This window comes from Perognathus longimembris, chromosome 3 (assembly GCF_023159225.1).
Source record: "Perognathus longimembris pacificus isolate PPM17 chromosome 3, ASM2315922v1, whole genome shotgun sequence".
Taxonomy (NCBI): domain Eukaryota; kingdom Metazoa; phylum Chordata; class Mammalia; order Rodentia; family Heteromyidae; genus Perognathus; species Perognathus longimembris.
Window position 1 is genome coordinate 75,235,324 of NC_063163.1, and position 25,305 is coordinate 75,260,628.

At 46.8% G+C, this 25,305-nt stretch overlaps 2 protein-coding genes and 1 long non-coding RNA gene across 5 annotated transcripts in view; 1 reads left to right on the forward strand and 2 right to left on the reverse strand.

Annotated features, from left to right (window-relative positions):
- LOC125347710 (zinc finger protein 709-like) overlaps positions 1 to 12,066 on the forward strand; it is a 37,787-nt gene extending 25,721 nt beyond the window's left edge. The window contains exons 5-8 of the mRNA XM_048340687.1: positions 2,052 to 2,056; positions 5,122 to 5,222; positions 11,756 to 11,914; positions 11,984 to 12,066. Of these exons, the coding sequence (XP_048196644.1) occupies positions 2,052 to 2,056; positions 5,122 to 5,222; positions 11,756 to 11,914; positions 11,984 to 12,066 (348 nt within the window). The remainder of the gene's footprint in view (positions 1 to 2,051; positions 2,057 to 5,121; positions 5,223 to 11,755; positions 11,915 to 11,983) is intronic.
- Positions 12,067 to 16,508: 4,442 nt separating this feature from the next.
- LOC125347711 (zinc finger protein 239-like) lies at positions 16,509 to 17,414 on the reverse strand. The gene has a single exon (XM_048340688.1). It carries the CDS (start codon positions 17,412 to 17,414, stop codon positions 16,509 to 16,511), a length of 906 nt encoding a protein of 301 aa, XP_048196645.1.
- Positions 17,415 to 17,685: 271 nt separating this feature from the next.
- On the reverse strand, positions 17,686 to 23,635 carry LOC125348882. 3 transcript variants are annotated; one of them, XR_007210417.1, is made up of 6 exons: positions 23,531 to 23,635; positions 21,516 to 21,580; positions 18,729 to 18,855; positions 18,461 to 18,521; positions 18,204 to 18,323; positions 17,686 to 17,784 (listed from the first exon to the last, which is right to left on the reverse strand). It is a non-coding gene; the product is annotated as an uncharacterized LOC125348882 (long non-coding RNA). The 3 variants fall into 3 exon arrangements; XR_007210418.1 differs by lacking the exon at positions 23,531 to 23,635 and adding an exon at positions 23,217 to 23,501; XR_007210416.1 differs by lacking the exon at positions 23,531 to 23,635 and adding an exon at positions 23,184 to 23,501.
- Positions 23,636 to 25,305: the final 1,670 nt, after the last annotated feature.

Here is a 25,305-nt window from a genome sequence, read left to right on the forward strand (position 1 = left end):
AACAGCGGGCTTTTGCCAGCTGTGGATACCTGGGTTCGCTGAGATGGCCAAGCCTCTATATGAAGCCACCAAAAACCTCCCAGAGTTTCATTGGACTGAGCAGATGCAAAAAGCCTTTGAGGCAATCAAGAAAAGCCTTTTGGAGGCTCCTGCCTTGGGTTTACCTGACGTGAACAAGCCATTCACATTATTCGTGGCTGAAAGTAAAGGAATAGCAAAAGGAGTGTTCACTCAGCCAATTGGACCTTGGAAGCAGCCAGTTGTCTATTTGTCAAAAAAAATTAGACCCTGTCACCACTGGGTGGCCCCTGTGTCTAAGAATAATAGCTGCAGTAGCTCTCTTAGTAAAAGATGCTGATAAATTGACTCTGGGACAGAACCTGACTGTGGCCACTCCACACGCTGTAGAGGGGGTGCTAAAACAACCGCCCGACCGGTGGATGAGCAATGCCCGCATGGTCCATTACCAGACCTTGTTACTTAACCCCACACGTATCAGCTTCTGTGTACCTACAGCATTAAACCCAGCTACTCTGCTGCCGGATCTGGATCTGGAAGTACCACTGCATGATTGTGAGCAGATCCTGGCCCAAGCACATAGCCTCAGGCCAGACTTTCTGGATTTGCCACTATCACATGCCGCACACACCTGGTTCACCAATGGCAGCAGCTTCTTTCGGGATGGAAAAAGGTACGCGGGTGCAGCGGTCACCACAAACATTGAGATAATGTGGGTGGAAGCACTCCCCCAGGGAACATTTGCACAAAGAGCAGAACTAGTGACACTAACAAAAGCCTTACAGATGGGAAAAGGAAAGAGACTAAATATCTATACGGACAGCCGGTATGCTTTTGCCACCGTACACATCCATGAAGCCATCTACCAAGAGAGGGGGCTACTGACAGCTGAAGGAAAGGCCATTAAAAACAAACAGGAGATTTTAAGCCTCATCTGGGCCCTATGAGAACCAGCAAAAATTGCCATTTTGCACTGTCCTGGTCATCAAAAGGGAGTTGATTCAGTGACTAGAGGGAACAATCTGGCCAACCAGGCAGCCAAGGAAGCAGCCCTTCAGCCCAGAGCAGAAGTATTAACTCTAGTAGACCTGGAGCCACGAGCTTTACCTCCTGTGCCCCAGTATTCCCAAGAAGACTTTGAGTGGATAAAGAAAATTCCCATGGCCCACAACTCCCAGACAGAGAAGGAAACAACTACTGGTGGAAAACTTGTGAAGGGAAACTTAACTTGCCACAAGGGCTGGGTAAGGGGATCCTTAAGAGAATCCACCGAGCTTCTCACATGGGAACCCGAAGAATGCAGGACTTGCTCCGACACTCCAAAGTGAAAATTAGACAAGGAAATCAACTTATTGAAGATATTGTTAAAAATTGTGGGGCTGGGGATATGGCCTAGTGGCAAGATTGTTCGCCTCGTATACATGAAGCCCTGGGTTCAATTCCCCAGCACCACATATACGGAAAATGGCCAGAAGTGGTGCTGTGGCTCAAGTGGCAGAGTGCTAGCCTTGAGCAAAAAGAAGCCAGGGACAGTGCTCAGGCCTTGAGGTCAAGGCCCATGACTGGCCCCCCAAAATAAATAAATAAATAAATTGTAAGGCCTGTCAGCTCACCAACGCCCCCAGTCAACCAGTTACTTAAAGGAGCTCGCCTTTGTGGGGATAGGCCAGGTGTGTATTGGGAAGTAGATTTCACAGAAATTAAACCTGGAAAATTTGGATACAAATATTTGCTAGTTTTTGTAGACACCTTTTCAGGATGGGTTGAAGCTTATCCAACAAAGCATGAGACCGCGAATGTAGTGGCTAAGAAGATCCTGGAAGAAATCCTACCCAGGTATGGCTTCCCATCCACCATTGGGTCAGACAATGGACCAGCCTTCATCTCAAAAGTAAGTCAGGGAATAGCCATTGCACTGGGGACAGATTGAAAATTTCATTGTGCTTATAGAACCCAGAGTTCAGGAGAGGTAGAAAGAATGAATCGGACTCTAAAAGAGACCTTAACTAAATTGGCCTTAGAGACTGGCACAGACTGGGTGTCACTCCTTCCTTTTGCTGTTTAGAGTAAGAAATTCTCCCTATCAGCTTGGCTTTACTCCTTTTGAAATAATGTACGGGCACCCCCCGCCCATTATCCCTAGCCTTCAGACTGAATTGCTTGCTGATTTGGATGATACTGAATTTTTGTGTAAACTTGACTATTTGCAGCTCGTGCATAAGAGTATGTGGCCCCAACATAAGGCATTATTGATTCTGCTTCTGTCCCTACCCCCCATTTATTCAGACCAGGGGACTGGGTGTTCGTCCAGAGGCATAACTCAAAATCCTTGGAACCACGGTGGAAGGGACCCTATGTGGTGCTACTGACTACACCCACTGCCCTCAAGGTAGAAGGCATCACCACTTGGGTCCATTGCTCCCATGCCAGGCCAGCTGACCCCTTTGCCCTGGACGTGGTGGAACATGGGAGGTCTCCAAGCACCCGACTCAGCCACTTCGCCTTTGCCTCAAGAAAAGAAAGTTAGACTGAATATTGTTATAATTTTCTTTTTGCCTTCTTTTCTTGCTACCCTGGCTAATGTTGATGCTAACCCTCACCAGCCTTTCCAATTATCTTGGCTGCTTACTCCAAAGTGGGGTGACCTCTTTATTTTAGCAACTAAGGAAGTCCCCTTAGGAACCTGGTGGCCAGACTTAGTAGTAAACTTACGTGACGTGGCCGCAGGATGTGCCAGAAAACCTAGGACGGGCCTGTGTGCCTATCCACAGGAGTGAGGGGTGATTTGGCAAAGGTGCAGCTTGTCCTATCCATGTGGTGGGACAGCCATAAGGGGGTGTCCATTCAAGGTGGAAGAGGACAAGCCGGCACCAGGACAGTTCATCAAGCTCTGAGGAGTAGGATGGAGATAGGCCATTTTGTAGGACAGGCCAATGGAGGCCTTTCTTTTGTCTCTTTTGTTTTCAGGTGAACATTGGAAACATTGGTAAAAGTGAATTTTGAACTGGTACATCTGTTCAGGAAAGAAAACTTGTAGACCTGAGATTATGTCCTTATTGAGATCTGTTAAAGGTCTGCAAAGGTGATGTAGGCATTTTTTAGGTCATCAGAGATCAGTTCTCCAGCCAGTCAGGAACAAGCTTTTACAAACTAGAATGTTAAAAGGCTACACTGCTGTAGCCCAAAAAGAAGTCTGTATAGCTGAAAGTTAAATCTTGAGTGTAATTTCCAGTTTGAAGTAAAGCTCCTAGTTGACATCTGATCCTTCAGTCCCTTGGTAAAGTAGACTAAGGTCATAGGTTCCTGGCTAGGTAAGGTCAACGCCCCTGAGTCAGCCTGAAGAAGTTACAGAAGATGGATGATCTTCACCCATCAGCCCCCCTTTAAAACCAAGGGACCAGAATTGTTTTTGGGATGATGAGGCAGGATAAACTAGAGGCATGCAAAACAGAGGTACAGAGACTGCACTTGTGAGAAATGGTGACAGGCCCTTTGGTTCTACTACTTTGGGCCCTATTGGCCCATGCCTTAACTCTATATCATCCCCTAGACATGCAAGCCATTGAAATGGACAGAAGGGAGCCATGGGGGCTGGGGATATGGCCTAGTGGCAAGAGTGCTTGCCTCACATACATGATGCCTTGGGTTCGATTCCCCAGCATCACATATATAGAAAACGGCCAGAAGGGGCGCTGTGGCTCAAGTGGCAGAGTGCTAGCCTTGAGCAAAAAGAAGCCAGGGACATTGCTCAGGCCCTGAGTCCAAGCCCCAGGACTGGCAAAAAAAAAAAAAAAAAAAAAAAAAAAAGAAGGGAGCCATGATTGGCTCCTAAGGTACCAAAGAGAAAAGGGGGAAAATGAAGAGCTAGACTAAAGCCATTTTGAAGTCAGGCCCCACTTTACTACACGAACCTGAGATAAGCAGGCCCTGTGAGCAAACCCAGGCCACCAATTATCCTGGCTAGCAGAACGAGCTTATTAGGACCCAGCTAGTCAGGAAACTCCCTGCTTAACTCTAACTGCCTGGGAATGCTTAACTCTAATCACCCCGGAATGTCTCTAGCCCTGAGAACACCTGATTGCTGTAACTTTGGTTTTTTGCCTTTATAAGCCCTGTGAAGTCTCAGCTCCGGGCCTTCCTCCTAACCTCTGCTGTGTCGGTGGGTAGGACGAGGCCCGATCTGCAGCTTACCTGAATAAAGCCTTGCTTTTGCATTTCGGAATGTCTGGCTCTTGGTGGTCTTCTTGGTGGTCTTCTTGCGACTTGGGCATAACACTTCCACATTCCCTCCTGGCTCCTGGGATGTTAATGAAATTAAAAAGACAGTGTCACCAATACTTGTTGGGGATTCAGCTTTGGCCTTGGGGGGGAAGGGCAAGGAGAGCTCTCCCAAGATGCTGCCCTTTCTCCAACCCTGGGGCAGTGTGGAAGCAAGCCACACCTCTCTGGGTCTGGAGTAGCTTTGTGACCAGCCCCCCAATTTCTCGCCAGCTAGCACGCGTGCTCCCCTTTTCACGGGCTTTGCCCAGGGGGTGGTACTATGGGAGTGACGTTAGCCCATGAAGGGGTCCTAGGACAAGCTCGCCAGCCTATCGCCAGCTACTGGTTTATCACCCCTTTTCTCGTCAGCATTACTATATTAACTGTTAGCCACTCCCCTATTAAGCCAGATTGCTCTTGAAACTTTCTCCAAGACTCCGTGTGCGCCTGGCTTCCTTGGTGGGTAAGGAGGGAGGAAAAAGGGGATCTCGTTCAGCCATGTGCACCTGAGCCTACCCTAGCTCCCCCACTCCACCCTGGCCTGCCTGCAGGTCGGGCAGCCAGGGGAGAGGGTGAGAAAGGGAGCGCAGATAAGAGAGTAAGCTTAGCATCCCCGCACCAGGGGAGGTAAACCTAGCCCGGCATTACTGACTGGTACTGGCAAGCCCCAGGATTGGCACAAAAGTTTGTTTTTTAAAGGGCGGGGGGAACTAGTGTGAGACAGCCTTCATTCATTACTGGGTCCTGTAACTGCATGGATGGATGCAGAGTGGAGAGAAGCATTGTGGGAAAGGAGGCCTGTACATGGTTCAGTTGGCTTCAATGTGAAGGAATTCATGCCAGAAAGAAGCTTTATGTGTGTGAGCAGTGTGGGAAAACCTTTACTCTTTGCAGGGCATTTCAAGAACACCAAAAAATTCACACTGGAGAGAAGCCCTATGGATGTGAGCACTATGAGATAAATCACTCTAAATTCTTTCACAACCAGGCACTGGTGAGTCAGGCCTGTAATTCTAGCTACTCAGGAGGCTGAGATCTGAGGATCATGGTTCGAAGCCGGCCTGGGCAGGAAAAATAGAACATTTTTATCTCCAACTAGCCACCAAAAATCCAGAAATGATGTCATGGCTCAAGTGGTAGAGCACTAGGCTTGAGTGAGCAAACTATAGAAGAGTGCCCAGGCCCTGAGTTGAAGCCCAGTACCAGCACACACATAAATTCCTTGAATTCCAGCAGAGCTGATACATTGGAGAGGAATATATATATATATATATATATATATATATATATATATATACACATATATATGAAATAGGGAAAAACTTTCATTTTAGTTCCTTTTTTTTTTTACAATTTTTTGTGCCATTCCTGGGGCTTGCCAGTAGCAGTCAGTATTGGTAACACCGTCTGTTTAATTTCATTAACACCCTAGAGGCCAGCAGTGTGTGTGGAACCAATGACTGCCTAACACAGACCTGAGAACAATCTCAAGGCTTGGAAGAGTGGTAGTCTAATAAAAAGTCATTACTGCCAGAGATTTGTAGGCACCCAGGAAGCAGCAGCTCTGGATTTCCAGGAGACACAAGGATTGCTGACATCTCAATCTAGGCAGTCTGGCACAACAACTTGGAGCCATGCAAACAGTTCTTGAACCTGGGAAGCAGGGTATGTGTTTAGGGGGGAAAACCTAGGTGGCAGGGCTGGGAGATGGTGCTCACTGAATGGAAATCGCGAAGACTCGGCGGGTGGCAGCCTGGATTCCGGGCACCCTCACTGGACTGATCAAGTCTCATTGCACAGGAGAGCAATGGAGACTGACTCTGAAGCACGTATGTTTTTTTTTTTTTTCCACCGCCTGCAGTGGGGTTTGAAATCAGGGCCTAGGCTGTTCCACAGCTTTTTGGCTCTAGGCTGGGGCTCCACCACTTAGGCCACAGCCCTACGAGGTCTTCGCAGTGGTTGGTCCAGCTGGGAGCTGCGGGCTGCAACCAGCCGGGTTGTTGGCAGGTTTACACTCGCTGAACGATTCCCAGCCGTTACTCAGGCGTTAATGGGTGGGACCTGTGTGCCCTTAGCCAATCAGGGACACCGCTTCTTGGAGTTGTCCAATAAGGAGCGTCGTTGTGGGCGAAGCTCTATTCCTTCCTGCCACTGCCATCTTGGAGTCCCCTAAGGCCTCGGGGAGCTGGGCTGCTGCTACCTGGACCCTCGAACCAAGTGGCCGCCGTGCGACCGGGCTGGGAGGAGGGCCGTGGGGACCGGGAGTGGGAGTCCCGCGGGCAGCCGGAGCCCAGGGTGCGCGGGACAGGGCCGGACCTCGCTGCCCTTTGCATTCTGCGGGACCTCTTGCCCTGTCTCAGCCCCATGGCGCCTGCCCTCTGGACGAGGCTGAATTTCCACGTCGTGGCTGAATTTCCACGTCGTCCTCAGACGGTTTTTAAACATTTTCCTTCTTTTGTTATTGTTACGGCAACCCAGACCAGCACAGATCGAGACAACTTTCTAGAGAGGATAAAATTTATTGCCGGCGACCCGAATTGGAAAGAAGTCTGGATCCCAAGGGAGCCGAGATCCAGAGGGATGATACAAACTAATTCCACGCAAAAATAGGCATTAATCATATATACAAAGGCCAGGAGGCTGAAGCCAACTGCTGACCACGTGGGCTTGGACAAGCAAACTGGAGACAAGTACACATGGCTAAGAACAGATGGAGACGTGTTCAACCTCTTTAGCCATCAAGGAAATGCACTAAGATTCCATCTCATCCTGAGTCACAATGGCCTCCATCCATCTGGAAAACAAATGCTGGCAACGATTTAGGAAAGAGAAAGGGGAGGCTCCCTCAAACACCTTAGTGAAGCCACTACAGAAATCAGTATGGAAGTTCCTCAAAGAAACAAAAGCAGATCCTGTCCATAGAAGAGTAAAGCACTATACAAGAAAGACACCGGCATGTTCACAGATGGACACCAGACCTTGTTATCAAAAGAACAATGGAGGGCTGGGGATATGGCCTAGTGGCAAGAGTGCTTGCCTCATATACATGAGGCCCTGGGTTCGATTCCTCAGCACCACATATACAGAAAATGGCCAGAAGTGGCACTGTGGCTTAAGTGGCAGAGTGCTAGCCTTGAGCAAAAAAGAAGCCAAGGACAGTGCTCAGGCCCTGAGTTCACAGCCTAGGACTGGCCAAAAAAAAAAAAAAGAACAATGGATATTACACCAACACAAAATGGTCTTAGCCCAGTGTGGTAGCGATCCTACCTACTCAGGAGGCTGAGATTGCAGTTCTAAGCCAGGGGGCTGGGAATATGACCTAGTGGCAAGAGTGCTTGCCTCCTATACATGAAGCCCTGGGTTCAATTCCTCAGCACCACATATACACAAAAGGCCAGAAGTGGCACTTTGGCTCAAGTGGCAGAGTGCTAGCCTTGAGCAAAAAGAAGCCAGGGGGGCTGGGGATATAGCCTAGTGGCAAGAGTGCCTGCCTCGGATACACGAGGCCCTAGGTTCGATTCCCCAGCACCACATATACAGAAAACGGCCAGAAGCGGCGCTGTGGCTCAAGTGGCAGAGTGCTAGCCTTGAGCGGGAAGAAGCCAGGGACAGTGCTCAGGCCCTGAGTCCAAGGCCCAGGACTGGCCAAAAAAAAAGAAGCCAGGGACAGTACTCAGACCCCGAGTCCAAGCACCAGAACTGGCAAAAAGAAAAAGAAAAAAGAAAGAAAGAAAGCCCAGCCAGGCAGGAAATCCACAAGACTCTTCTCCAAATAGCCAGAAGTAGAGCTGTGGCTCAAGTGGAATGAAAGAGTGCTAGCTAGTGGTTTCGTCTAACCCATCAAGAGTGGTAACCCAACTAGAGTAAGAATAAGTGAAACAAATGTGGCCCAGACTGTGAGGGCTGGGGTGGGACATGCCACACTGATGATGGTAATCTAAATGAGTCTGGCCACTGTGGAAACCAGTATCTAGATTCTTCAGAAAAATGAAAAATAGAACTTCCTTATGACCTATCTGTGTAGCTCCTGGTATGTACCTAAAAAATGTCCAGTAGTTTTACAGATATCCATCCATATTCCCATTTTTGTAAAGGTATTATTCATAATAGTCAAGATAGGGAATCAGCTTAGGTGCCTGTCGAAAGACAGAAGGATAAAGAAAATTGGCATATATAATCCCAGCTACTCAAGAAGCAAGAGCAAGATCACAGTCCAAGGCATTCCTAAAGTAAAAACCCATCTCAACAAGTAGGTCTGGTGGTATGTACCTGTACACTCAGGCATACAGGAAGTGGTCACAGGAAGATTAAGCTATGAGACAGGCCTAGGCAAAAACAAGTCTCTGAAAAATAACTAAAGCACACAGAGCTAGGTGTGTGGTTCAAATGGCACAGTGCCTGCCTAGCAAGCACAAGGCCCAGAGTTCAAACCACACTATTCCCCACTAAAAATGCAGTACATATACAACTGCCATTATTCAGTATTATGTCACTAGCAAGAAAATGGATAGAGCTACAAGTCATGGGGTTAGGCAAAACAAGCCAGACTGAGAAAAGTGTCGCCTGTAGTTGCTCACTGGTAGAGAACATTACGAATAGAAGGGGGCCAGGGGGCCAGTGGCTCAAGTCTGTAATCCTAGCTACTCAGGAGGCTGAGCTCTGAGGATTGTGGTTTGAAGCTGGCCCTGGAAGGGAAATCCATGAGGCTCTTCATCTCCAATTAATCACACAAAAAGCCAGGAGTGGCATTGTGGCTTCAGAGGTAGACCACAGGGACAGCTCCCAGGCTGAGCTCAAGACTAGCATTAAAAAAAAATAATAATAATTGGGGAAGTATTGACTTTGGGGAGTGGCTACCGCAGGCTAATGCGAGAATGGGACCAAAGGATACTTGTAAGAAATTGTCATAATAAAATTCATCTACAGTATGCTCCAGTAAAAAAAAAGATCATGTGAAAACTGGGTGTGGTGACACACGCCTGTCATCCCAGTTGCAGCAGGAAGCAGAAAATAGGATCCTGGTCCAGGCATGGGCACAGGCCCTATCTCAAAATAACCAGGGCAAAAAGGGCTGGAGGTATGGTTCAGTGGTGGAGTGCCTACCTACCAAGTGTGAGGCCAAATTCAAGCCCCAGTTCCACTGGAAAAAAATGGTTGCATAACCACCACACTTCTTATCCATATTTATGCTCTTCCTCATAGTAGCCTTTTCTTGTCTAAATGATGAGTGGCTAAAGGCTTTCCTGCCTTGCTTGCAGATATAGGCTTCTTTCCAATACCAACCCTTTCCTGCAGTGGAAGGAAACAAGAACATGGAAGGCTTTCCCATATTGTACACATAAGCTTCCTTTTCTTTTTTTTTTTTTTTTTTTTTTTGCCAGTCCTGGGGCTTGGACTCAGGGCCTGAGCACTGTCCCTGGCTTCTTTTTGCTCAAGGCTAGCACTCTGCCACTTGAGCCACAGCGCCGCTTCTGGCCGTTTTCTGTATGTGTGGTGCTGGGGAATTGAACCCAGGGCCTCATGTATACGAGGCAAGCACTCTTGCCACTAGGCCATATCCCCAGCCCATAAGCTTTCTTTTCTATTGTAGAGCTGGTGCTCTATCTGAGTGAGCCACACCTCTAGTCCCACACTGCTGAGTTTGATCATGTTTTCTGAGAAAACTTGGATGATAGTAGGATTTGTGCATGGAACCGAAGGCTTTCCCACATGGTTTATACTCAGAGGGTGGGTTTCACTCCAGTGTGAATTCTTTTGTGCTTTTGAAAGGAACTGGAAGAACTGAACACCGTACCACTGTACATTGGCAGGGTTTTGCTACAGTGTGAATTCTTTCATGAAGGTGAAGGGAACCAGAATAAAATGAAGGCTTTCCCATAGTGCTTCCATCTATAGGGCTCCTCCCCCGTGGGAGTCCTTTCCTTGTATTGAATGGTGCCAGAACCATTGAGGGCTTTCCTGTGGAGCTTATACACACACACACGGTTCCTCTCTACTGTGGGTCCTTTCGTGTGTTGGGATGTAATTGGTACTGAAGATTTTTCCACATCTCTTACACACAGGGTTTTGCTGTTCATCACAAGTTCTCTCATGCCTGTAAAAGGAACTGTGACTGCTCAAAATGACCATGTGGATACAAACATATGGTTTCTTCCTACTGTGGCTTTGCCCATGTGTTCTAGGAGTACTGGAAGGGATGAAGGTTTTCCCACAGTGCACACATGATGGGTTTCTCTCCAGGATGGATCCTTTCATGCCTGTGAGCAGAATCAGAAGACCTGAAGGCTTTACCACATTGCTTGCATTGATAGTTTCCCCCCAGGATGAGATCTCTCATATCTTCTAAAGGACCTGAGGCATCTGAAGTCTTCTGCACATGATTTGCACTCATTGGGCGTCTCTTTGCATCAGGGTCCTCTCATGAATTGGAAGAGGGAAGGCATTGTCATGGTGCTGGAGTCCAAGCTGGTGTCGCTCTAGGATGTGAGAGAGACATTCTCATTCCTCTCAAAGAATAGACTACTGAAAAGTTTCCTATTATTCTTAGGTTTATCCAGCTTCTTTCCCTGTTCCGGGTGCTCATATCAGTTGTGTCCGTGGGGGATATTTGGATCTCCTCCAGAACTTTCCTTGTTTACAAAGCAATCTGGAGGTGAATGGAAGATTTCTCCACGTGGATTACCTTTTTCTTGTGAACAGAGTCTATCAATACACTTCTGGAGGGAAAAACAAAACAAAATGATAAACACAATATTAAGATTTTGTTCTTTAATGACTTGTAGGCAAAAAGATGGTTTTCTTCCTGAAAATGTTTTCACATTCTTAAAATGAATGGACTCTACTCTGCAGGATGGCTCAAGGAAAGATAGGTGTGTGTGTGTGTGTGTGTGTGTGTGTGTGTGTGTGTGTGTCCGTCCCGGGGCTTGAACTCAGCCTGGACGCTGTCCCTGAGCTTTTTCACTCAAAATTAGTGCTCTGCCACTTGAGCCACTGCGCCACTTCCAGCTTTTGAGTGGCTCACTGGAAATGAGTCTCACACTTTGCTGCTGGGCTGGTTTAAAACAGTGATCCTCAGGTCCAAATCAGAAGCCCAACGTCCCTCCTATCACCCTCTTTCGGGTCCTGTCCGCACTTCCCCGCAATGCCCACTCCCCTGAAAGTGGGGAGCTTCCCTGTCAGGGCAACAATTGCAAATAGTATCCTCCTGCTAAGCCCACCTGCACCCCAGGATGGTCATGGTCACACGACGGGCCAAAGGAGGGTCCAAACCGTGGGCACTAGAAATTCAAGGGTGCCCAGAAAACTTGGGGACAATGAGACTGGGTATCCTAGACCGGTGCACCCCACCAGGGATCAGGGAGAGTGGGGGAGCTGAGGGATTGAACAGGAGGATGGAGGCCTTCCGAGGAGTGGACGTGTAGTGCCTTTGGCGGCCTCAGGCCTAGGCACTCTGACACCCACCATTCGCGATTTCCAGGGCGCCATGCTGTCCTCCTGGCCTGCAGCTCACCGTGGCACTACCAGGAAGCAGGCCCAAGCTCCCAGAGCTATCTCCGAGGATATGGCAGCGACCGGACTCTCATGGAGGAGCCAACGCCCACTGCTTTCGCTGGTGATCGGATACTTCTTACCGCCAGTAAGAAGTCCCCTCCTCCCCCCCCCCACCCCCAGGGGCCGTTTGTAACTGGACAATTCTTACCGCCAGCAAGAAGGCCCTACCCGTCGCGGAAGCTCGTGATTAGACAGTTCTTAAAGCCATCAAGTAGGCCCCGCCCACCACCCGGGTGACTGTTGATGTTTGACTGAATCCAAACGGCTGCCGAGAGCCCAGAGAATCAAGAAACCCACCCGGCCCTGACGTGCAGATTGCCTGGAGCTGAGCTCAGCCACCACGGTCCCTGGCCCGGAGATCAGCTGCTCACAAAGCAGAACATGTTCTGACTTTCCATCGCTGCACCTGCATCAACCTCCAGGAGATGGGGTCAGAGGTCCAGACCCATGATTCCCTGAAAACCACTTCTGACCTCACAGAAGTAGGGGTGTGCAAGGCAAGACAGGGCAAAGTAGGGGAGGGCAAGGCAGGGCAGGGCAAGGCAGGGCTGGGCACCCTCAACATTGTCACACTTGAGAAACTGGACATGAGTAGTTGGCTTTGTGGTGAAGGCTTTCTCTTAACTTTTTCCTCAACTTACCAAGTTCAAACTAAGAAAATTAAAAACAAGCCAGGGGGCTGGGAATGTGGCTTAGTGGTAGAGTGCTTGCCTAACATGTATGAAGCCCTTCCTTACCACCACATAAACAGAAAAGACTGGAAGTGGCGCTGTGGCTCAAGTGGTAGAATGCTAGCCTTGAGCAAAAAGAAGCCAGGGACAGTGCTCAGGACCTGAGTTTAAGTCCCAGGACTGGCAAAAAAAAAAAAAAAGTCAGGTGCCTGGGGCTCAGGAAGATGAGATCTGAGGATCCCAGTTTGAAGCCAGCCTGTGCAGGAAAGTCCGTGAGGCACTTTCTCCAATAAGACATCAGAAAACAGGAAGTGAACTTGTGGCTCAAAGTGGTAGAGCACCAGCCTTGAACATGAGTTCAGGGACAACACAGATACTACAAGTTCAAGCCCCATGACTGATGAAGAGAGGAAAACCAACAAGGGAATTGTTTACTGAGTGCGTGGATAAACAGGAGTCATATGCCAGCTGCCAGCCGTGTTCTTCAGAAGAATCATGAAGGAAGAAAGCAAGTATATTTGCGCTAGCTCAGAGAGGCAGCTGACTTCAGCCAAGGACACAAGGAAAACCTCATATTCTGAGAAAACCTTGTCAAACTCCCAGGCCAGGTTAAGTTCTGGTGACATCCACTTGTGGCTTATTAGTTTTATGTGGTACTGAGGAATCAAACCCAGGGCTTCATGCATACCAGGCAAGCACTCTACCATGAAGCCATATTCCCAGCCCAATGGTGCATTTTCTATTTCCAATTGTTACTGTATTCTATTTTTCTGGTGATCCTATTAAGTTGTGATTATTTCAAAACACCTTATGATCGGGCTGGGGATATAGCCTAGTGGCAAGAGTGCCTGCCTCGGATACACGAGGCCCTAGGTTCGATTCCCCAGCACCACATATACAGAAAACGGCCAGAAGCGGTGCTGTGGCTCAAGTGGCAGAGTGCTAGCCTTGAGCGGGAAGAAGCCAGGGACAGTGCTCAGGCACTGAGTCCAAGGCCCAGGACTGGCCAAAAAAAAAAAAAAAAACACCTTATGATCAAAATGATATTTGAGCACAGCACTAGTGATTCATACCTGTAACACTAGCTGCTCAGAAAGCTGAGATCTGAGGATCAGTTTGAAGCCAGACTGGGCAGGAAGGTCTGAGACTCTTATCAGCAATTAATCAGTAAAAAGAAGTGGAGGTATTGCTGAAGTGGTAGAGTGCTACCCATGAGCAAAAAAGGCAAGTTGAGAGTGTGAGGGCCCCAGGTCAGGCCCTAGTGATGGAGGGAAAACACATTATTTTTAAGACTCATAGTAGCCAGAAAAGAATATTACTTTTGGAATATTTCACTCAGGTCATGTACTTTTTTTTTTTTTTTTCCCAGTCCTGGGCCTTGGACTCAGGGCCTGAGCACTGTCCCTGGCTTCTTTTTGCTCAAGGCCGGCACTCTGCCACCTGAGCCACAGCGCCCCTTCTGGCCGTTTTCCATATATGTGGTGCTGGGGAATCGAACCGAGAGCTTCATGTGTAGGAGGCAAGCACTCTTGCCACTAGGCCATATTCCCAGCCCCATCTACACAAATTTCTTTGCATCCAAATGTTAGATCATGTAATATGATCATGGGATAATGATGTACTCCCAGGCACTTTTTCAGGACTGTTCTCCAGCCAGTTTTCACATGAGAATGTGACTGCATTAATGCCTTCCCACACTGCTTACGTAGGGTAGAGCTAGATATGTATCTCAGTTGCCATAAGAAAATATCAGACATAAACAGCATGAAGTTACTCATTTGAGTTTTTTTTTTTTTTGGCCAGTCCTGGGCCTTGGACTCAGGGCCTGAGCACCGGGGCTTCTTCCCACTCAAGGCTAGCACTCTACCACCTGAGCCACAGCACCACCTCTGGCCATTTTCCATATATGTGGTGCTGGGGAATCAAACCTAGAGCTTCATGTGTAGGAGGCAAGCACTCTTGCCACTAGGCCATATTCCCAGCCCCCATTTGAGATGTTTTTGAACAGGGTCTCATTAAGCAACCAAGCCTGGCCTTGAATTAACATAGCTCAAGCTAATACTGAACTTGTAAATCCCACCACATCTTACTAAAGAGAATTATTTGTCTTGGTTTAAGGTTGCACAGATTTCTGCTAGCCATTGGCATTGTTGATTCTGGCCCCTATTGAGAAAACATCTTATGGTGATGGACATTAGGTTTGAGGTTACAACCCTATGGAGAAAAGGAAGTAGAAAAAATGAGGCAGAATAAGGGCCAGGTAAAACCTTCAAAGGCACCAAGCACTGGAGCTCATGCCTGTAATCCTAGTTACTCAGGAGACTGAGAAGATCTCAGTTCAAAGACAGCACAGGGAAGAAGTCTATAAATTCCGATCTCCAATCACCAAAAAGCCAGAAGCTGATCTGTGGCTGAAGTGGAAAGAGTAATATAGCCTTAAGCAAGACAGTTCAGAGACAGTACCCAGCCCCTGAGTTCCAGCCCCAGGACTGGCATAAAGAAATGAAACAAAACAAAAACATCAAGCCGCCTCTACCCTGACCTGTCTCCAAGATTTTCTACAGCCACCCAACACAGCTGCTAACAGCTGGGCAGCAAGCATTCGACAAGGAAGCTGGTGGAAGCATTCTATATTCAAATCAAAACACAGGAACTGTGCCTAGTATGAGTTTGTTGATGTTCATAAGAAACAACACATTTCTACATTGTTTACATATGCAAAGTTTTTTTCCATTTCAACAGACCTTAAAAAGCCTTAATTTTTTTTAATTTTTTTTTTGTCAGTTGGGTGGCTGAAATCAGGGCCTGGGCAATGTCCCTCAGATTTTCTATTCAAGGCTAGAGCTCTTTGAGCCACTGCTCCACTTTCATTTTTCTGGTGGTTAACTGGAGATAGTCTCAGAGACTTTCCTGCCTGGCTTTGAATCGTGATTTTCAGATCTCAGTCTCCTGAGTAGTAAGAATTAGTCATGAGGGGCTGGGGATATAGCCTAGTGGCAAGAGTGCCTGCCTCGGATACACGAGGCCCTAGGTTCGATTCCCCAGCACCACATATACAGAAAACGGCCAGAAGCGGCGCTGTGGCTCAAGTGGCAGAGTGCTAGCCTTGAGCGGGAAGCCAGGGACAGTGCTCAGGCCCGGAGTCCAAGCCCCAGGACTGGCCAAAAAAAAAAAAAAAAAAAAGAATTAGTCATGAGCCACCACCAGCTTAAAATGTTTCTTGAAAATGTAAGATTCCTTTCTACTGAGTTCTTGTATGTTATTTGCTATAACTGGAACAAATTAAAAGCTTTACCACACTGCAAAAGATTTCTCTCCATGACTTCATAAATGTCTTTGAACATCAACCAAAAGAAAGCCTTTTAATGCATACTGCTTTCCAGTGTAAGATTTCTGTATACTAAGTTATTTTTTAATATATTTGTGGAAAAACATAAAAATTACTGCTTTCCCACATTCCTTACACATGAATTCTGCACTGAATTTGGTCACATTTTTTAACCCCATTGAAAAGGATTTCCACATTGCTGACATAGAAAGGGCTTCTTTCCAGTTGTTTGTGCAAAAACTAGGATCACTGAAAGTTTCTCCATATTCGTTACATGGGATGGGCTCTCTCCATTGTGAATTCATGATTTTATTTTTTATGATTTATTTAATGACTTTTCCTTTATGTGGTACTAAAGAACCAAACTCAGGGCCTCATACATGGTAGGCAAGCACTCTACCACTAAACCACAATCCCAGTCCGAATTCATGGTGTTTCTTTTCCCATTCCTGGGACTTGAACTCAGGGCCTGAACATTGTCTCTGAGCTTCTTTTTCTCAAAGCTAGCACTCTACTACTTGAGCCATAGAACCACTTCTGGCTTTTACTGTTTATGTGATACTGATGAATTGAACCCAGGGTTTCATCCATGCTAGGCAAGCATTCTACTACTAAGCCACATTCCCAGCCCCTGAATTCATGTTTTTGAACATCGAATTAAGAAGTCTGTCCCACACTGCTTACATACATAAAGCTTCTCCCCAGTGTTTTATTTTGTGTGTGTGTAAGGAACTAGAATCACTGAAAGCTTCCCCACATTCATTACAGAGGAAGGGTTTCTCTTCATTGTGAGTTCGTTCATGTTTCCGACGACCACTCAGAGTAAAGAAGGCTTTCCCGCACTGCTTACACACATAGGGCTTCTCTCCAGTGTGAGTTCTCTCATGAATGAGACAGTGACTGGATTGCCCAAATGCTTTCCCACACTGATTACAGACATAAGGTTTCTCTCCAGTGTGAGTCCTCTCATGTATGGTCAGATAGCCGCAGGACCTAAAGGCTTTTCCACACTGTCTGCATACGTAAGGCTTCTCTTCAGTGTGAGTTATTTTATGTTTGTGCAAGGAACTTGAGTCACTGAAGGCTTTCCCGCACTCCTTACACAGAAAGGGCTTTTCACCACTGTGAATTCGTTCATGTTTTCGAACATCACTCAAAGAATAGAAGGTTTTCCCACACTGCTCACATGCACAGGGCTTCTCTCCAGTGTGAGTTCTTTCATGCCGGATGCGGTGACTGGACTGCCGGAAGGCCTTCCCACAGTAGCTACACACATAAGGCTTTTCTCCACTGTGCGTCCTTTCGTGAATTTTAATGTAACTGGAAGAACTAAAAGCTTTTCCACACTGCTGACACACATACAGCTTCTGTATGGTGCTTTCAAGTATTTCAGGGGAGGTGGGACGACTGAAGACACGTCCACACTGCTCACACTTGTGGGTTCTGGCTCCAGGGTTGGGGCCCTCAACCTTCTGGGAGCACTGGGGATCACTGAAGGCTCTCCCACACGCAGTACATTTACACGGCTTCTCTTCAAGTTTCCGATACTCATGGAGTTTGGAGTCAGTGTAAGTTCTGAAGGCCATGCTCAAGGGTGAATGCCTGAAGATGTCAAAAACACTTGCTTCCACTCCAGCAGCGGTTTTAATGCTCATAACAGAATCTAGAGTACTGCGGAAGATTTCTTCACCCTGCAGACCTTTTTTTTTTTTGCCAATCCTGGGGCTGGAACTCAGGGCCTGGGCACTGTTCCTACACTTCTTAGGTTCAAGACTAGCACTCTACCACTTGAGCCACAACACCACTTCTGGCTTTTTGAGTAGTTTATTAGAGAGAAGAATCTCACATACTTTCCCGGCTGAGCTGGCTTCAAACTACAGTCCTCAGATCTCAGCCTCCTGAGTAGCTAGGTTTGCAGGCATGAGCCACTGGCCAAGTTTCCATAAATCTTGAACCCTGAAAATAAGCAAGAAGACATTACTGAGCCATTATCTTGCCATGCTTTATCAGGAGAATTACTGGTTTCATGTCCTGATAGAATCATAGAACACAAACGTCTGGATTCTCTGTAGGATGGCGATAACAGACGCGGTCTTATTACCAGGTATATTCATATGCTTCCCAGCAGAGTATTCTGTAAACATGGACAGTCTATTTCATATTCAAATAAAGTTAGTTGAGTATTTCCTTTGTGAACAGTTGAGGTTCAAATCATTTGAATTTACAACTATTTGCAAACAGATAATGAGATAATTTGAAGAGAGCTCAAAATCCAAGCACAAAATTTGTATCTTTCACATATACCATATATACAAAGCCTGAACATAACTTCATACATATTAATTAATTCTGTGCATGGGGAAACATTTTCTTACCTTATAGCATCAGAAATCATTGTGGCAAGAAACTGGAGGTCCAGATGTTTCCAATGTTAAAACATGTTGGATTTGCAGATTATGGTTGTTCAATCTAAACGGATTTTTGAAGAAAATTTCCTGAGATGAAATCAATATGAACTTGAGCTTAATTGTAGGGTTTCCTTGTTTTAAAATTCTCTTCTTTTCTTTTCTAGGCAAGCACTCTACCACTAAGCCACCCTCCAAGCCCTCTTTTCTTTTTAAGTGTAAATTACCTTAGTCATTTCCTGGGACTTTTGTATACCTCTTCAACAATCTGGTCTTCCCCTTCTTGTTCTGTAATGTAGATCCAGAACAGCATTACAAATAATGCTGATTTTACAGAGTAATTATAAAGTTCTAGTGGCATTCATGGCATGACACGACCATGTCTGGTAGGTTTACCCAAATGTTCTCTTTCCACATTCTACAGGACTGAGCAGCATGGAAGAGCAACAGCCCCTCACGCCTGACTGACCAGGTAACGAATGAAGTGGTCCTTACGTATGGAGGCCAGGTTCCTGAAAGTATCCACCATCACATCTCTGTACAGCTGCTGTTGGGAAGGACTGAGCAAAGCCCACTTCTCCAGGGTGAAGTTGACAAACATATTATCAAAGGTCACAGACTCCTAAAACATCACAAGGGCATTTCAAGGAGGAAGGGTGAGACTTACAGTAATGGAGATCTACACTCAGTTTCATAATAAAAGGTTTGACACACACACATACAAATCCGTAATACATGCAATATAAACACTCAGTCTACCAGATAAAAATGGGCCAAATATAATGAAAGAAAAGTGGCCAATACATATCTTATGCAAGTGCAATGAAAACCAACATCCAGGCCCATGACTTACCAAAGAAAAAGAAAACAAAACAAATATCAATTATATATATAGTAGAGTTCAAAACATTCTAAGATGGGCTGGGAATGTAACATAGTGGTAGAAGGCTTGCCTAGTATGCATGAAGCCTGGGGTTCAATTCCTCAGTACCACATACTCAGAAAAAGCCAGAAGTGGTGCTGTGGCTTATGTGATAGAATGCTAGCCTTGAGCACAGAGGGGCTAAGGGACAGTACCCAGGCCCAGAGTTCTAGTGCCTAGCTAAAAAAAAAAAAATTCTAAGACACCCTGTCCCTGACCAGCTACAGTGGTATATTAACATGAATTTACAGAGGGACTTACAGAAATGACATTTTATCACTGGAATATCACTAAAACAATTTATGAAACAATGACATTTGATACTAATGGAACAGAGAAATGGGGTCAAAGAAAGTAACCAATAAGGACAGCACCAGCACTTCATGCCTACAATCATATCTATTCAGGAGGCTGAGATCTGAGGATTCAGGTTTAAAAGCCCAGGCAGATAAATTCAAGAGACTTTTATTTCCAATTAGTCAGCAAGAAGCCAGAAGTAGAGGAGTGGCTCAAATGGAAGAGTGCCAACCTAAAAGAAAAAAGCCAAATGAGACCACTAAGCTATGAGTTCAAGCTCCAGCTTGAACTTCAGACTATCACACACAAAAAAAGAAGGGCTGGGGCTGGGGATATGGCCTAGTGGCAAGAGCGCTTGCCTCGTATACTTGAAGCCCTGGGTTCGATTCCTCAGCACCACATATACAGAAAGTGGCCAGAAGTGGCGCTGTGGCTCAAGTGGCAGAGTGCTAGCCTTGAGCAAAAAGAAGCCAGGGACAGTGCTCAGGCCCTGAGTCCAAAGCCCAGGACTGGCAAAAAAAAAAAAAAAAGAAGGGCTGAGATCTGGCATGGTACATAGCTTTATTTCTAGCTGCAGACTTATGAATTAAGTTTACAAATTCCAAGCTAACCTGGGTTATATTACGAAGTAAGAGAGTTGTCTGGGCTACATAATGAAAAGCAGCACCATCAAAAAAGGAAAGCCAACTTAAAAATAAAGATTAAGCTGGGTACGAGTGGCTCATGCCTATAATCCTAGCTACTCAGGAGGCTGAGATCTGAGGATCACAGTTCAAAGCCAGCCCAGGCAGCAAAGTCTGTGAGACTCTTATCTCCAATTAACCCACCGGAAAACCAGAAGTGGCACTGTGGCTCAAGTGATAGAGCAATAGCCTTGAGCTAAAGAGCTCAGGCCCAGAATTCAAGCCCCACAACCAAAAAAAAAAAAAAAAAAAAGATTAAATATAAAACTACCCAGAGGGGCTAGGAATGTGCTCAAGTGGTAGAGTGCTAGCCTTAAGCAAAAAAAAAAAAGCCAGGGACAGTGCTCAGGCTGAGTCCAAGCCCCATGACTAGCAAAAAGAAACTACCCAGAGGGGCTGGGAATATGGCTTAGTGGTGGAGTGCTTGCCTAGCATGCATGAAGCCCTGGGTTTGATTTCTCACCACCACATAAACAGAAAAAGCCAGAAGTGGCACTGTGGCTCAAGTGGAAGAGTGCTAGCCTTGAGCAGAAAGAAGGCAGTGACAGTGCCCAGGCCCTGAGTTCAAGTCCCAGGACTGGAAAAAATAAACCTACCCATGAATCCAAGTGCTAATGGCTCACACCTATAATGCTAGCTACTGAGATCTGAGGATTGGAATTCAAAGCCAGTCAAGATACAGAGTACAGCTATGGCTCAAGTGATGGAATGCCAGCCCGGAGCAACGAAACCTCATGGATAGTGCCCAGACTCTAAGTTCAAACTCCAGTACTGGGACAAACAAAACCAACAAAAATTGAGAGATATATCACTCTCACAAAGCTTTTACACACTAATTTGCAACAAATATACCTATACTACTTTTAAGGAACTTGAAGAAAACAGTATAAGAGTAGAATAATAATAGGCTCTTGTTGGTGCTGGTGGCTCACACTTGTAATCCTAGCTACTCAGGAAGCTGAGATTTGAGGATTGAAGTTCAAAGCCAATTCAGGTAGGAAGATCCTTGAGACTCTTACCTCCAATTAACCACCAGAAAACCGGAAGTGGCGTTGGGGCTCAAGATGGTAGAGAGCTAGCTAGTCTTGAGCTGAAGAGCTCAGGGACAGTGCCCAGGTCTCAGAGTTCATCAAACCCCATGACTAACAACAACTAAAAAATAAATAAGCTCTTCATGAAGATAGGCTCAATTCTCATTATTAACCAAACTCCAAGAGTCGGCTGAAGGTTCTGACTCAGGCCATCTTTTTTTTTTGTCTCATTTTGATACCAAAGCTTTGCTAAACACTAACCTATTATCCAATCCTAACCAGTTGTGCAACAACCGAGTGCACCACCTAGAAATAAAAGACACCCTGCAAATTCTCCTCAAAGTCTCACCTCGTGGCCTGCACTGCAGATGCCAGCCCCAAGAATGTGTTTTCGGTCTGGTCACCATTTTCACCCTGAAATGAGAAAATGAGTTTCACGAGTTACCTCATTAGTATAAACTTCTAGTATAAGAGATGCTCAGAAACTAGTTTTGCTGAGCCTGAGAACTAATGGCAGGAGAAAAGCTTGATATCCTGGTTTACATTTTGCATGTGGGCTTGCTAGAATCTGTCATATCCTCACCTAGGAAAGATAGATGACATTATAAGAGACCAAAATGACCCCTAAGGAGCAGAAAAGGTTTCTCGGGCATGGCTGCACAGTTTACCCTGAGAAGTAGTAACAGAGATAAAAACACAGCTAAAAATCCTCCCCCTAAAATCGATAAATAATGATCAACCAGGTCACAGTACCAGGACTGCTTGATGGTATGTATATCCCCTGTGCCCCAACCAGCTCTTTGTGTACAAAACCTAAAGTCTGCACCACAGAAGATGGCTTTTGAAGGACTGAAGTACTGTTTTCCCAAGTTATGCCTGTGCCATGTAATACTCTTTCTTTCCCTGCCCTAAGCCATGTCTCTATTTGGCATAGTGAAGCAGCTGGCCAGACCTGAAGAAATGTGACACTCTTGGGATTTAGGCCTAGGGCCTAAAACACTCTAGTTTCACTGTTCTTCAGGAAATTGCTCTTTAGTTCCTCTATCCAGAATGTAAGGAAAAAAAAAAACAAACAATCCCACTACATACTAAAACTCTCAATGTCATAAAACATTTCTTTTCCAATGGGGAAAACACAATAAAGCTTTTCGCTTTCTCATTTGGCATAAATTAAACTATCTAATCCAAGCAGAAGGACAAGAAAACACTGCAGATATTATTATTATTATTATTTGGCCAGACCAGGGGCTTGAACTCAGGGCCTGAGCACTGTCCCAGGCTTTAAAAAATTTTTTTTTGCTCAAGGCTAGCACTCCACCACTTGAGCCACAGGGCTACTACTGGCTTTTTCTCTGTATGTGGTGCTGAGAAATCAAACCCATGCATGCTAGTCAAGCACTCTTAAGCAGCCACATTCCCAGCGCCCAGGTGTTAATTTATTTTGGCCAGTCCTGGGCCTTGGACTCGGCCTGAGGACTGTACTTGGCTTCTTTTTGCTCAAGGCTAGCACTCTGCCACTTGAGCCACAGCGCCACTTCTGGCCGTTTTCTGTATATGTGGTGCTGGGGAACCCAGGGCTTCATGTATATGAGGCAAACACTCTTGCCACTGGGCCATATCCCCAGCCCCAGATGTTAAATTTTATCCAAGTGATTTTTCATGGTGTGTGTGTGTGTGTGTGTGTTAAGTGCACATGCGCGCCAGTACTGAGGCTTGAACTCAGGGTTTTGCACTTCTGGCTTGGCATTTTCATTTAGACCTGAGGCTCTACCACTTGAGCCACAGCTACACTTCTGGGTTTTTGGTGGTTCATTAGTGATAAGTCTCATGGACTTTCCTGCCCTCACTGGCTTTAAAACAGAATCTTTAGTCTGGGGCTTGTGGCTCACACCTGTAATGCTTGCTACTCAGGAGGTTGCGATGTGAGGACCGCGGTTCAAAGCCAGCCACCCCCTCACCCCGACCAGGATCCGCACCAACCTCCATTCTGCGCGCCCCCCCCCCCCCCAACACACACACAAGACATGGGCCGGAGCCTCATCGATGTTACAGAGCCTCGAAGGTGCGGCTGCCGTTTCGAGGGAGCTGGGCTGATCGCTGCGGTTTGCCGCCAGTCCTGAGCCGGGGGCCGAGGCGCAGGTCTGAGACGCCGCCTCCGCTCGGTCACAAGTTCGGGGACGGCCGCCGCGGCACGCACCGACCTCACATCTTCAGATCCCCACGGGGCGGCCCCCAGGCCGGAAGTTGCTCCTGACGCACTGGACGCGGCTACGCGCTGACGTGGGAGGACCGGGTCGCCTCAGCCGGCTCCCGCCGGACGCCACCACCCCTCCGAATGTGCTTCCGGGGCAGGCCCTCGCTCACCATAGTCGCCTCTGGGCTCTGCAGAGTGAGCCCCGGACGCCGCAAAGTCAGCGAAGGTCACCAGGCGACAGAGGCCGAACGGCTGGGACAGACCCGACACCCGCCTCTCCCATCAGCCCTGAGGCGACGGGGCGGGACAGGAAGCACCGCTGGCACTTCCCCATCCCCTCATTGGCTACCGGACGCAGGCCCCGCCCCCACGTGTGACAGCAGAATCGCCCTAGGCGTTGTTGGGTGAAATGAACCGGAGCTATTCAAGCCACAGGTTTTCCTGAGCCGAGCTTTCTCAGGCAGAACTTGTTGACTTTTCAACTTTTAAAGTTGATCTCATACAAGCTGAAAGAGTCACGGTGAGGAGAGGCTGGAGAGGAAGAAGGAGAGACTGTGGGAATGTTGTGATGACTACATTAAGAAATTATTCTGACGCTCTCCTCCGTGGCTAAGATGGCAAGATTGACACATTGGTGTCAGGTGGGTCTAGCGCTCCTGTTCAGTTTTTTTAGCCCAGTGTGGTACTCTACCACTTGAGCCACATCGCCACTTCAGGCTTTCTGGTGGTAAACTGAAGGTTCCCATCCCAGCTGGCTTTGAACCGTGGACCTCAGATCTCAGCCGCCTGACTAAGATAATGTGTCGACCACTGGTGTCTGGAAATTAATGACTGAAAACACAAAGCTCACATACCTCAGGTCCCAGTATCATGTATGAATTCTGGTAACACGTGCAGAAACATTAAATGCATCATAAGCACTATGCCTACAGTTTATAGGCAGCTACCACAGATCTTCTCTCCAGGCAGGACTATCTGCCCTGCGCTACTGTATCCTTTTACATGAGGAGTTGTGCACATAGCGCTGAGGAGTACTAGTATAGAACAGGCAGTAAGGGAGCTGGAGCTGTGGCTCAAATGGTACAGCACTAGCCTTGAGCACAAAAGCTCAGAGATAACACCCAAGCCCTGAGTTCAAACCTGAGGACCAGTACACATACAAAGACACAGCCAGTGGTACCTATATATAGAGGGCAACATCTCACTGCTCAAACAATTCTCCAGAAAGACACACTCTAGCTGCCATACTGTATCTGTTATGCCAAGTTGCGAGGAGACCACCAAGAAGACCACCGAGGGCTAGCGATATGGCCTAGTGGCAAGAGTGCTTGCCTCCTCATGAAAAGAGCCACGTGTGAGAGAAATCCACAGAGGAGGATGTATGAACTGCCACTTGTAATAGAAGGGACTGGGGACATGGCTCATGTGGTAGAGAACATCAGCCTACCAAATCCCAGGGGGGAGGGGAATGGCCTAGAGTTGGGGACAGGTGGCTCATGCCTGCCATCCTAGCTACTCAGGAGGCTGAGATCTGAGTTTCTTTGTGCTCAAAGGCTGGTGCTCTACCATTTGAGCCATAGCACCACTTCTGGTTTTAGAGTGGTTAATTAGAGATAAGTCTCAATGGGGACTTTTTTTTCCTGCCTGGGCTGGCTATGAACGGCAATCCTCAGACCTCGGCCTCTTGAGTAGCCAGGTTTATAAGCATAAGCCACCAGACTCAGTTATATTCTTAAAGCCTTCATATGTAAAATGATTTGTCCTTCATTGAACATATTAAATGTTATGTTGTGCTGACGTAAGGGTTCTCTTTCCTAAAGACCACAAAGTCAAATGAGATGTAATGAATTATACCAATAAACTTCAAAGGAACAAAAAAAAAACAAAACAAAAAAAAAAGAGTGCTTGCCTCCTATACGTGAGGCCCTGGGTTCAATTCCCCAGT

Bases quoted from the DNA above. Each gene is read 5' to 3' on its own strand.
- LOC125347711 (XM_048340688.1), bottom strand. From the start codon at position 17,414: ATGGCCTTCAGAACTTACACTGACTCCAAACTCCATGAGTATCGGAAA.